Source organism: Pyxicephalus adspersus, chromosome 4 (genome assembly GCF_032062135.1).
Source record: "Pyxicephalus adspersus chromosome 4, UCB_Pads_2.0, whole genome shotgun sequence".
NCBI classification, from domain to species: domain Eukaryota; kingdom Metazoa; phylum Chordata; class Amphibia; order Anura; family Pyxicephalidae; genus Pyxicephalus; species Pyxicephalus adspersus.
Genome location: NC_092861.1, coordinates 91159752 through 91174080, shown reverse-complemented (window position 1 = coordinate 91174080; position 14329 = coordinate 91159752). Strand labels below are relative to the sequence as shown.

The window sequence follows — 14329 nt, the reverse complement described above, 5'->3', positions numbered from 1 at the left end:
TATTTCAGTATACAGTAAACAAAATTGCAAAAAAAAAATTCAACATAAATACATCTGCAGTTATAATCTAAATATTATCTGCTTGTTGTGACATGATTGCCCTTGTTTAGTGATTTCCTACTGAACGGCTACAAAGGAGGAAAGAGCACTAAAACTAAAAAGGAATGAAGAAAGTGAAAACAAAAAGTTTGTCAAAATCAAAAATGCAATTGTTTTAATGGAACACAGGTACACAGTGTTTTAGCAAACTAAGAGTTACCCAGTTTGGATTTTCTTCTACTTTAAAGTATTGTTTGAAATTTCTGGGGTTACTTTGCAAAAACAACTATGTTCAGTACATAATAGAAAAGTACTCCTCACCTGACATGCAAATCCACCAACCAGTAAATGTTGGGTACCAGTGAAATTAGGAGTGCCAGGCTTTCTTGGTGAAAACTCACAAATCTATATAATCCCCTGCAACCTAACAGTTTTTGCTCTTTAATGCTTAACAGAAAACAATTGTATTGTCTTCCAATATAAGAATACCCTTGAAGCTCTTTGGGTAATCTTTAATAAATGTGTGCCTATTTTCCCAAATTCATTCTGTTTAGGACCCATGATGTAGTAAAAGTAAATAGTAACATGAGAAAGCTAAGATAAGGCTTTGCAAAAGCTGTTTATTATTTATGTATTCTAAAGAAAAATACAATGCATGCTTCAGACTTTGCAAACCATGTGATTACCTGCTCCCAGGCTCCCCTTTTCAACACTTATGCAGACCTAAGTGTCAGCTTCTGTGTGTTCCTCTAGAGGAGGAAAAGCAATCACACAACCAAAAGCAACATGTTACTTCCAGGAATGATGGTGCAACCTGAACGCAAATTTAACCATGTGCAAACACTTGCACAAAGTTGAAAGGGAGCAGTTGGTAGCACGGTTGAACAATGTTGTACTTGATATCTATGCTATCCAACCAAGCCATTTCCTGATTATTGTTCTCAGTGATTTGATTTGTATAATTTCATCTTTCATCAAATAGGTGTAAGCTCATTTTTGTTTATTTACTCATATCCTCATTTTTTACTTTTGTTTAACACTGAAAAATGTTTGCATTGCATTGCATTGACACACAGGAAAATACAAGCTCCGATTTGTGGAATCCACAGTTGTGTTGCAAACCAAATGGTAATTTACTAAACTAAAAAATAAAACTTTCAGTTGCAATATGTATCCAATTTTAAAAAGCTGACAATCATAACAACATGATTGGGAGCCTTTTGTGGTGGTACAAAGAATTCTTGCTAGGTGCTGACATTCAAAGCACTAGGAGAGCAAATGTTGCCAAAATCTTTGAAGAACATACTTTTAGTGTTTAGTTCGCATTCCCAATAGCAGTCATCATTCTTTACTTCTAGCAAACTTTTAACATATTCTGTGATGAACAATGAAGGATGATACAAAAGATCTCATTCATCTTCTCCTGTTACCTAGCAGGTTGTTCCTGAATCATGTTTAACCACTTGTGCACCCTTGGCGCACCGGACAGAGCCACGCTTCATGTCTCCCGTATACATCGCAGGCTCAGGGTGGTGGAAGGGTTGTTTCTCTGGACACAACCCACTCACTTTCCCATCTCAGGCTCAGAGTTTCTACCTCTTTGAGTGACACACAGCTCTCCACGCATGCGCAGTCCGGAGTCTGTAAGTTTAGTGGTTTGTGACGTCCAAAAGGTTGCGGACCCCTGACACTGGGCTTTTCATTGATACCCCCTTTAGCAATTCAGCGTTTTGTAGGAGAAATAGGTTTAAATGTTGAATAAAAATTGCAACGATATATACACTAACATTATATACACAACAACAATACCAATATGTACAAAGTCCTAAATACACTAACAACAAAGGCACTATATAAAACAATATTATATACACAGCACTTTATAATAAGATAATATTAACCCCCCTAGCAGTAATCCCGAGTGTAACTCGGGGTGGACTTTACTTGCAAAAAGCGGTAATCCCGAGTCACACTCGGGGTCGCTTTAAGCTAAAAAAAACACTTACCTTGTTGTCGTTCCCCATCATCCTTCTGGTCCCCACAAGTCCCGGGGACACGTCTTCTCCTTCTGATCTGCAGGTGCGAAGTAAAGAGCCGTGATGTGACGTTTCGTGCGTGCGGAGCGGCGGGAAATTCAAATCATTTTGTTTTGGATTCAATATTCAAAATAGCTGTATTGAGTCCAATACAAAGAAATCTTCATATAATATATATATATATTTTTATTATATATATAATATATATGCTACTGTACATTTATATTACATTTTTAACTATTTTTTTAACAGATTTTTTTAAAAGTTTATTATTAAATTATTTACATTTATTACCTATTGGACATATTTTGGGGAGTTATGCCTAAGAATTATAGCCTACAATGTAAAATAAATTTCCATGCAAAAAAATTGTAATGTTTTTTGCATGGAAACTTGGACAGAATTAGACTGCTGGGGGGGGGGGGGGTTAATATAAACATAGCCCTATATACAATGGTACACAAACTTTATATACACAGCAATTTATGCACTAATACTATATACACATACTTACCTACAACAATGATGTATACACAGTAGTATGTACACAGTCCTGCATACACTAACATTATATAGACAGTCTATATGCAGTAGTACTGTATACATTTGCAATATTTACACTAACGTAGCCCTACATCTAGTAATACACTATATACACTAACACTATATACACAACCATTAATATACTAACATCTAATCCAACAATAAAATACTAAAATGGCCCTACCAATAACAGCCCAAAACCCCATCCACTCCATGATGTATAATTAGTTCTTTATTTTTTTAATATTACTGTAGGCGCATTTTCACTGTATAGTCAGTATACCTTTTGTTGAATGTCTGTGGAAATGCTGTATTTTATAATTTATAATTAGTAATAATCTTGGTTAACATCTTACATCAGACTGCAATTTGTAGAAGGGTAATTTAAATGCATTAAAAATTGTTAAGTAGTACTGCTGGATCATCGAGCTTTAATAGTATATTACAAAGTCATATGCTGCCACCTAGTGTCTAAAAAGAATAATGCATGCATCTAGTTACATGATTATTATTATCATTTTTATTATTTATTACTGTTACTAATGGCTTGTGTCATTTTATCTTTATTCAGTTACTGACACAGGCTGCTGAATGGAAACTACAAACCAAAATGCTGAAAGATCAAGAGACTGTTCTTAAAACCCAGGTAAAAATGCACAAGTCTCCGCATACATGTCAGTGATGTAATGTCAAGTAACAGCTTTTATGATCTAGAAGTACTATAACCCCATGAACTATATTAAACACAAGGAAAGTTATGAGCCTACATAAAAGTCTAAAGGTAAAGAAACATAATATTTTATTTCACGTTATCTTAATATCTTGTATTCTTTATTTACAATCTCAACATATAAAAACAACACCAAAAACAAAACTTTATTTAAAAAAGACAACTGTATTGTTGATTGGGTAACATTTATTGATTGGTATCAGGAATACTCTTGATGAAGCAACTTCAATCAAGTTGTGTGAATTGCATCGAGTTTAAATACACCCAATTTCCCCAATAATACTCCAGCCATGACAAGGACCCTTTATATGAAAGATTTAAACCTAACATCCTATAAGAATATTCCTTAATATTAACTGTGTAATGCTGGTCCTTTAAAAGGTGGAATTGGCACATGTGCAGTATAAATGATACCAATTTATCAATATGAATGCTTCTTTAAACTTTTGATTTTATTCTGGTGTTTTTCTATGTCAAGGTTGCAAATAAAGTAAACATGATTTCATGATTTTTGGATAGGATGTAAAATAAATTCTTCTCTTTACCTTCTATTGATGCTCTATTTGGAAACATTTTTTTTTTGGCTTTTGTTGATAACTATCCTTGGTATCTTACAGATTGCCATGGAAATCAGACTACCTAGTGGTGGTAGGTCAGTTCTCTGAATTTTAGTACCGATGTAGCTGCTAGAGTCTTCAAAATAAAAAAAGAAACATGGGTGATCCAGTCCATAAAAGAAACCCCAGTATGAGTTTGACAATATTTAAAGTAAAACATTTAAGGCAAATCTTTCTAAAGTGGACAAAGTGGGGAAGGGTTGGAAATTCTTTTAATTTTTATTACAAACTGTGTCCCCGTAAGAGAAATTTTCTTTCATTTCTTTCTAGGATGGGAAACCTCCTAGGTGCAAGAACATACTTTCATCAAACAAAGTGAAATCCCTCAACTTAGGGTCATAAATAATATATAAACGTATCTAGTTTCCTAAATTCAATTTCAGACTAGAGAAAAAATCTTGGCTAGAGCTTAACCAATAAAAACCAATATTAAAACAGCGAAAGTAAACATTTTTCATTTGGCATGAAACCAACATATCTAGGACCTTTCTATGTACAATGCGGGGATTTACCAACTGTGTCAGTGCAGGAACTTCTTTTCACCAATGCTAAGCATACTCCTTGGGCTATTTATAAAACAGGGAATCAGACATTCCATCAAAAATTCCTTCTTAGGAATTGCTTACTGCCATTGAAACACATGGATCTCGAAGATTCTCATGAGGGAAAATTTATTGGAATATCTGATTCCCAGTTTTATACATAGAGTCCTATGAAATTTTCTCTTGTTGTTATTTTTGATCTATAAAAGGTTCACCATACAAACTGATATTGATTGATTTTACCATAGACAGTGAAAAAGGGTCTGAGATGGATGTTTAACTGAGGTTCTTGTTTAACGAATAATGTCAATTGAATATCGATCATGAGACACGAAGTGGCTTCAATACAATGGTTAACCAAACATCCTGTAAACCAAAAAAGTGTGTTACAGTGTGGTACTCATTGAGTGAGAAAACCTACTGTAGAAAAAGTTGCCAATAATGAAATTATGGATAAATTATTATAATTTATTTATTGGTTTTTAAACAAAAATGCCATAGAATTTGGATATAAAATACTTAGCAATAAATTTTGAAACATTAAACTATACAAATGTCACAACTGCTGGACACCACAAAGCTTCCACGTGGCATTTTTACAAACTAAAGACCTAAGTGACCGCACACATTCCATATTTTCAATGCCAAGTTAAACAGAAAATGATTGTATTGTGTCTGCTATCAGCATTGATCAATAATTATTTTTGCTCTAGTTTTCTTGAATGAGGTGAATTTAAAGCTACAAGAGAGCTTAAAAAAACATCTTGTATTGTAAAAAAAAAAAAAACATGGCAGCACTTTTTAGATGTTTATCTAACCAATCCAAAAGACTTCATGTTTCATGTAATGTTTGCCAAAAACCAAATTCATGCTATCACACACCTCATAACAACTGTCAAGCACAGTGATGGAGGGAGGGGGTGATTTGGGCTTGTTTTGCAGCATCTGAGCACCTTGCAGTCAACAAGTCAACCATGAATCTCTCTAATTACCAAAGTATGAGGTTTTCTGTACAACAGCTAACGCTTGACTGAAACTGGGTCATGCAACAGGATAATGATCCCAATGTTACATAGTTACATAGTAGGTTAGGTTGAAAAAAGACATAAGACATAAAGTTTATGTGACACTCTGGCCCTGAGTTTTCTCTTTTAACAGAGTGGTCCTTCCTTGGATGGATGTCAACATCAGTCCTTAATAAGACATGATCCATCGCCACAGTTGGATTTCTGTTTCTCTAAACCAACTATCTTGTGCCTTTTAATCCTACACAAGTTAAATGGCTAGTTTTAAATTACCACACTAACAATATCAGATGTCATTGCCACACAAGGGTCACCAAGACTGGGGTAAAATGTTAGGGACACTACCCCCATTTTGGACACCTAAAATAGATCACTAGAAGAAGAGAGAATAGTGTCTCCATTCTAGGGGACCTGTAAAATGTTATTTGGTCAGTTCTGCTCTAATACGGTGGATGTAAAGATGTACACATTCTTTCTGGTTTAGCTGAAGATATTATTGGAATTGTATATTACACAAGATGTGGTGTATAGAATAAGCCTCCCAAAAGTAATCTGTGCTTTGTTGGAGTTATTTATATGCTACTTAACCCTGGTTATTAATTTATTGTTACAGTTTTATTGTATGTTTCTTGGTTGTCTACCTGCATCTTACTCCTTTATATCTGTTGTTTTGTTTATTATTTGAAAACTCAATAAAAATTACAATTTTTCAAGATGTTTACATTCTGTAATTGGCCTAATGAAAAGACATTTTTTATTCTTAAATCCTCCGCTGTAAAATCCTGTTGCTTCTGTTATCCATAGCAAGCGGATGATAAGTTATCCAAAAATGGTAATTGTTTCCCTAATATTCCCTGAACAGTCATACAACATAATTACTTTTTCCCTGTTGTAATACTTGTGAGTGTAATCTCTTATTTCTGTTTCTGCATAGTTTATGTGTTTAGTTTTGGAAGCATTGGCACTTGTGATGACAGTCTTGAAGGAAATCGTTAATTATAATTTGTGAACAGCATATGGGTTCATTAGAAATGCTAAACAGAGGAAATCATACTTTGGTTTGACAAGAAGGTGTTATGACTCATGAAAGATGTTAGATACTGTGAGCATTTTAAGTTTGCCTCCATTGATTCATCACATTAATGGAATTTTGACAAATACCATTTCGTTTGTACAAATTCATCTTTCTTTGAATATTAATTATTCCAACTTTTTTCTACTGACAGATTGCGCTATACTCTGAGAGATTTGATGAATTTCAGAATTCCCTGTCTAAAAGCAATGATATTTTCACAACTTTTAAAAAAGAAATGGAAAAGGTATTTATTTTCTTTATTAAAGTAATTTTTGCTGAGATGTTACCTATTCAACAGGATCCAGTTCAGAACATAAGATAAAGGAAATCTTGTTCCTAACTTCTCTTTGTCATGTTGGTATAATTCCTTTGTGTATATCTTAAGGATTTTCATTGCCCAAAACAAACATTTGTGATCATTGTGGGCAAAAATCTAGTGCAGTCTTACTATACATTTTTAACATTGGGGAACCCGTCAAATACCTTTCAGGTTTACAGGCGACCCCTCCTATAATTACTACATCCATAAAACAATATAATAGCATGATGGTCAATAGAAAGAATCCTCTTACATTGCTGGCCAGTGGGAAGAATGTCACCCAAAAATATTGGAGTCACTTAAACTGACCTATAAGGGACAAACTGCTCATTGATGCTCAACCTCTGGAGGAATTTTAGGGTTTCACAGAACCCTGGTTGAGAAACACATAATCTAGTGTGTGTACAGATGTCCTCGGAACCCATGGAAAAGGTCATTAGTGATCCAACCTGTTGAATCTTTATTAGCCGATGCTATTGTTACTTGTTTTGCTGTGTCTCTGCAGTGGGTCATTCCTGCTTGGCCTTTCCCTGCACCATGAACACCCTGTTTATACAGCTATCATTTATCTGTAAGGATTACTAAATATCATTTCAGGTGGGAAATTCAAAGTATGTACAAAGCATTACACAAAGCAGTATGAAATTATCAAATCAGTGAGACATATACCTTCAGAAAGCGCTAGCCATACAACTATAGTTTAAAGTAGAGCTCATAGTATAGGTATAAGGGGAAGAAGGGGAAAGAAAGAGGTTTCAGGCTCAGGAGGTTTTTGTGCAAAAATAAATCAAGTGTGTATTTTTTAAGTTACAATTAGTACATACATCAAAGGTACATAATATTTATTTTAAGCTCATATCCAAATGCCTGTTATTGTCACAGGGTTTGGATACTTTAATCTAGACATAAGACTCCTTCCAATAAAGATTGAAAACAAGGTAAGAAGGGGACCTATTATGGTCGCATGATTCCCAACGCGTTTCGCCTGTTATAGGCTTCTTCAGGGGTATAAATTTGCAGGGGTTGTATGATTTCTATATTGTACAAATACAAGATATAAACATATAGCATATATATTGTCAAAGATTAATAAATAATATAGTTTTGTTAGAGATCTAGTTTGTAATAAAACATAATATTCCTTCTTTTATATGGATGTCTAGAACTTAATAATTCCACAGTTAGCTACGGTAAACCTTCAATTGAACAATCAACATCTCATTTTAAACTTTCATATCTGATGTTTCAAAAACAACATATTGATGTGATTTTATTCAAATTAATAACAAGGGCAATAGTTTACTCACGTTTGGTTGGAGTGCAGTCTAGGGGGGGGGGGGGGGGGGGTAAAAGAAGCAGTATTCAAGCTGCATGCTAGTGAAAAAAAATATATATATATTTTTTTTTTTAGGTATATAATGTAGGGTAAGTAATGAAATATAGAAACCATGAAACCATAGTTTTCATTTTTTTTTTAAACATTATATTTTTATTGATTTTTTTCGTAAATCTTTGACAAAGAAAAAACAAAGGAAACAAAATAAGAAACAATAGTAACATATGGGGAAGGAGGCTCCTTTTTTTCTTTTAAGTAACTCCACCTAGCAAACCTTGTGATCCTGGAATGGCCAAATGGTACTGTTAATGCTTCATACTATACTCCATGCAATACTCGGGTATAACTTGGGTTAGATAGAACATCTTGCCCCTTCTCTCCTAAACTCCATAGTAACTTTGAGGATAGCTTAATATGCCACATAATCTAAGGATTGTATCTTCTTACTTTTAATAAAACAAAAATATTAAAATATGTTTTTGCTCCTCTCCTATTGTATTCAGTGGTAAGCACAAAAAGACCAACAGAGACCAATAATCACATTGTGTGAAAGAAGCTCGATTAGTGTTTTTATAACTAGTATGTCCTCTGTGGGTTTTATTGCAATACTGCTGGTTATTTAATTCAGTCTAAATATGCTTGTTCTTTGGCTAAGGTCGTAAACCATACACTGAACATTTTATTAAAATAGAACAATAAAACAAGTTTAATAAATGTAATTGTCTTTCACTCATATATATATTAGAAGCATAAAGCTGCAATTTATGTGAAATGAACACCTTGTAACACCTTGGGTAATGAAAGTTTATGTAGCAATTTATATGTTTCAAAACAAAGGCTTCATTTTTTTTATTTCAGGATAAATCTTCTCAACTCACACAAACTCGACAGTGTTGTTAAATATTTATGTTATAATACATTTTGTCTTTGAACAGCATACATAAAATGTAATTACCTTTGTCAAAACACAATGATCAGTTCAGCAATGTGTTTTTTTCTGCAATACCTTGTTCATTTTATTTTATTCATTGTATGCAGTCATTTGTTTTTATGATTATGTGCTAACTGAAACTTGTGTTGTGAATTTGTCAGATGACAAAGAAAATGAAGAAAATGGAAAAGGATACAAACACCTGGAAAACACGGTTTGAGAACTGCAATAAAGCTCTGCTGGATATGATTGAGGAGGTGAGAAATGTTACATTAAGTCATCCTTGGCAAACAAAGCAGTGCATTATATTTTTATTTTTTAGAGAAACATTCTGACAGTTTCCAATTTTTACTAGTCTTCATTGCAAACTTTTTTTGACTCTATTTTTTGAGCGTATTTTTAAGGAAAGATTCTGTAACAGGCAATGAAAAAGTGAAGATTTGCTATGTTATAAGGAACATCTAAAATGTTAATTGTCACTAAACAGTACCGACAAAATACATAGTAACATTGTAAGTCAGGTTGAAAAAAGACATAAGTCCATCAAGTTCAACCACTAAGGAAATAAACATATCTCAGATATAAAACCCTATAGGACATAGTTGGTCCAGAGGAAGGCAAAAAAACCCTGGTACAATTTGCTTCAACAGGGGAAAAAAATCCTTTCTGATTCCTGAGGCAATCGGATGTTCCCTGGATCAACAGTCTCTGTTATCTTTACTTTAAAGCCTTAATACCCAGTTATATTATGTGCTTCTAGAAAAGTATCCAGCTTTTTCTTAAAGCAATCCACAGTATTTGCTGAAACTACTGCCTGAGGGAGCCGATTCCACATTTTCACAGACCTTACAGTGAAGAATCCTTTCCTTAATTGGAACTTAAACTTATTTTCCCGCAGACGCAAAGAGTGCCCTCTTATTCTTTGTAATGATCTCAAAGTGAATGATTGGGAAGAGAGTTCTCTATATGGACCATTTATATATTTATACAGGGTGATCATTCCCCTTATATGTCTCTTCCCAAGGGAGAAAAGATTCAGTTCAGCTAATCTCTCCTCATAGCTGAGCTCCTCCATTCCTTTTATTAGTTTGGTTGCCCTTCTCTGCACTCTCTCCAATTCCACAATGTCTTTTTTTGTGAACTGGTGCCCAAAACTGGACTGCATATTCCAGATGTGGTCTGCTTTGTACAGGGGCAGGATTATGTCTCCATCTCTGCAGTCTATTGCCCTTTTTGTTACAAGAAAGTACTTTACTAGCTTTAGATATTGCAGCTTGGCATTGCATGCTGGTATTAAGTATATGATCTACCAGAACCCCCAGATCCTTTTCCATTTCTGACTCCCTTTTAACATGACTGTTTTTTACATTTACCTTTACATTTATCTGGGCAGCACGGTGGCTCAGAGGTAACCCTCCGGCCTTTGCAGCTCTTGGTCCCAGGTTCGGATGCCAGCCAGGACACTATCTGCATGGAGTTTGCAGGTTCTCCCCGTGTCTGCGTGGGGGTGCTCCGGTTTCCTCCCACATCCCAAAAACATGCAGTTAGGTTAATTGGCTTCCCCCTAAATTGACCTTAGACTACATTAATTACATATGTCTTTGTAGGTTGTTAAATAATATTAAGGGATCTTGTGTAATATTTTGTAAAACATTCTCATTTTGTAAAATTTTTACCAAAAACTTTGGTTAAGTATTTTATTTTAGATGCCCTTTGAGAATATACAAGAAACATGCTTTGCAAAGTGTAAAGTTCAGCTGATTTTTTTTTTTATCTCAGTAACTGGAGTCTCACAGAATGCCCCATATTGTCTAACTACTAATAGTATCATTCTTTTGGAAATAGATTTTCTACAAGCCATTGAAAAAATCTTTGTTTAGCTGTTAAAAGAAAATTGTCTGGTGATGGAAATTCTTTCTTCAGACTGACTAGTTTCATGTATTTGTATTTTTCCCAGACTAATCACAGGTGCTGCACAATGTAAGAATAATCTATCTGGGTTTTACTGGATAGGTTATAATAAAAGTACTATAATTATCCTTTTATGAGTATATAATAAAGATCTTGGTAGGCTTTTTTTTATTAATGGATAAGTTTTATTATTTGCCTAAATAAAGCTTGTTTATTATCTCTCTTGACCTATTTTTTTTAATACAGAAAGCTATGAAAGCAAAAGAATATGAGTGCTTTGTGGTAAAAATTGAGAGGCTGGAAAAGCTGTGCCGAGCACTGCAGGAAGAAAGAATGGAACTATATAAAAGACTTAAAGAAGCCAAGACACAAGATAATGATGAGGTGGAGGAAGACGAAGATACAACTGATCATGAAGACCTTAGCACTACAGCACAAGATGAAAGTTCTACCACAGAGCCTGCTGGAATAGATGAAAAAATCATCAAAGATCTAGAATCCGCTTTTATGGTGACCCACTGTTTAGAGGACACCACAGAAGAAAGCGGTCTGGAATGTCTACAATCAGGTGCCAGCAAATTGGCTACTGCAGTTGAGCAGCCTGCAGAGTCATTAAAAGGTGCAGCTTGTCCAGAGGTGACAGTACAAAATCCATCAAAGGTTGATTCACAACAAGCTTCAGAACATAATGACATGGAAAATGTAGACTAAATTTGAACTGTAGCTCAGACACAAAGCATCATTTTAACCCACATATTTTGCAGGTACACAATGCATTTATTTTACAATTTTCAATTTTACAATTTTCTTTTTAAACAGAGATTTGAATTAGATAACAATATCTGCAGATTTTTTTTATTTTCACAAAATAATTATGAAGAGCATAGGGTTAGCAAAGAAGGGGGTTAGTTTAACATTAGCGTGTAGGTTTTCAAATTTAAAATAATCCACTTTACATTGGAATTCATTATCTTTGAATTCCATCTTTAGGCAAACATTTCCTAAATGTTATTTTTTTTTTATTGGCTTCTAAATGTTAAATATATTTTTTCACCTATTCTTGTATATTATACAGGGAGGGGATGTATAAAATCTTCACAGGGGCCGAAGTGCTTTTCAGACTGCTAGAGGTAGGAGGGTGAATTAAAGAGATCCCCTTGCATAACTATTTTAATAAGCAAGATGTCTCACTGCTTTGTTTTTGGAGTCATGCTTACTCTTCTACCTAGGGGATGAGGACAGCACTTTGCTGTCAGTCACAATATCTGTATGTGAACTTGGGCCAGGCCAGCAATGACTGATCATAAGAAGGATGGGTTGTCAGCAGTGATATTGTGTAGAAGACCTATGGGAGGCCAATGGACTTCTGAGCTACTTCTGATCGCAATCCTATGCATTCTCTATATATAAAAGGGGCAATGCTTTCCTTACCCACATCATTCAAGCAGAGGGTTTGAAAAGACACAAAAGCCACATGTGATATAAACAGTCAGAAGTAATGACTATCACCTGTATGGGCCATTGCAGCTACCACAGCCTTAGTCTTCTAGAAAGGCTTTAACTCATCCCAAGTGTTCGATTGTATGCTTTTGTTAACAATAGGTGCTCCTACTGAATGATGTGTGCACTAATATGGTTCACCCACAACCACAAAAGTGACATGCTTTGGATCTGCGAATTTTGGTATTTAGCAAACGACCCTTATAGTTTACTTTTTTGGCTAACAGGGTTTGGCTAGGACCTGCTTGACTAGGAGCAGCAAAGCAATCAAATTCTACTAGCAGTCAGCATGGTAGGTCTGTAATTGGGAGAAAAAGATAAAAAATGAACAGGTATTATATGTGTATATGTAAGGATGTGAATCTGCTACTTCCACTGAGGCCTAGAGCTGATAACTGGATGTCTTCCTTCCTGAAACTTCTGCTCTGACAGAAACTTGTATAACGATCAAGAGTGGAAATTCAGGTTATCACAGATGTCCCTTAATGACTGGTTCTTTTTAAGGTTTTAACTGCCTCCTTCCACGTTTAAATTTACTAAAGAGACTGAAAGCTGCAAGTGGAATTTTTTTAACACATTTTTTAGAAGCATCACTTTTCTTTTACCATGTTTCCATCCGCTGGGCTATGTAAACAATAGTATACAGAATGTTTTCTTTTCTCTGATAACTAACATTTACAAATACATAAATATTAAAAAATAAAAACTTGTCTTGCATTTTTCTGGGCTGATTTTTATTATTTTTAAGCTTACTATATATATGCAAATCTTAGTTTAATGTAAAGAATTGTGTAAATGCGTAATAAACCTAGGCACAAAAAACTAACTCTGTTCTAGGATCCTCTTCTCCAAAACAAACTCTTCTCCCTTCATCCGCTGGGTTTTCTTTCTGAGGAAATCTTCATATATAGTATCACTTCCATGCTGGTGTGTAGTTAAACTCATACAGCCAGTTGTGCAGTCCCATCTTTACCTCTGTCTTTTCCTGGCCTTTCATAAACATACAGCCCCAAGCTTCCTATTCTGAATGGCCCGGAGGAAGGTGGAAATGGTAGAGCAGCAGATGGATGTATGAATTTCAGTACAAAATGGCCTGGAAGTAGCTTTCGCTGTACATTTTCTGGCTGCTACTGATGCAGATTTCACCTGAATAAAGACCCACTGGTTAAAAAAGCTTTAGTTTTAAAGGAAAAGTTTGGAAGAAAATGAAATAAAGGTTATTTTTGGTGAGCTGGGGTTTACCTTACCTGCAGACAGCCACATGTTTGTTGATTACATATGCAGGAGGTGCAGTGCAACACATTTTGTTTCTCTATTCCAAAGACTGAAAATCACCTAATCACCTAACCTCTTAATGCAGTTTATTGATTTTTTTGGTTAGTAATTGTTCTGCAAGGCCACTGACCACATTACTTGATATGCATTCTTGATTACCACATATGAAACACCGTTGATAAAATATGGAACAGTCACTGATCATAAACTCATAGGCCCTACTGCTACAGTGGAAAGTGGCCATATTCAGTTCTATGGGGAGTTACTGCACAGACCCAGGCAGCTTGAAGAAGCTAGGCACACGTTAAAAACTACCGTATTTTTCGGACCATTAGACGCTCCGGACTATAAGACGCACCAGGTTTTCCGCACGGGAAAACAAGAAAAAAAAATTCATTTGATTTCCCCTGAGATCCAGCGTGCGGCACTTGTGCCCGCCCATGAAGGCGG

At 35.0% G+C, this 14329-nt stretch overlaps 1 protein-coding gene across 1 annotated transcript in view; it reads left to right on the top strand.

Annotated features, from left to right (window-relative positions):
* Positions 1-13321, top strand: part of TXLNB (taxilin beta) — a 43147-nt gene extending 29826 nt beyond the window's left edge. The window contains exons 7-10 of the mRNA XM_072408990.1: positions 3190-3264; positions 6759-6851; positions 9355-9450; positions 11351-13321. Of these exons, the coding sequence (XP_072265091.1) occupies positions 3190-3264; positions 6759-6851; positions 9355-9450; positions 11351-11815 (729 nt within the window). The 3' untranslated portion in view covers positions 11816-13321. The remainder of the gene's footprint in view (positions 1-3189; positions 3265-6758; positions 6852-9354; positions 9451-11350) is intronic.
* The last annotated feature ends 1008 nt before the right edge of the window (positions 13322-14329 follow it).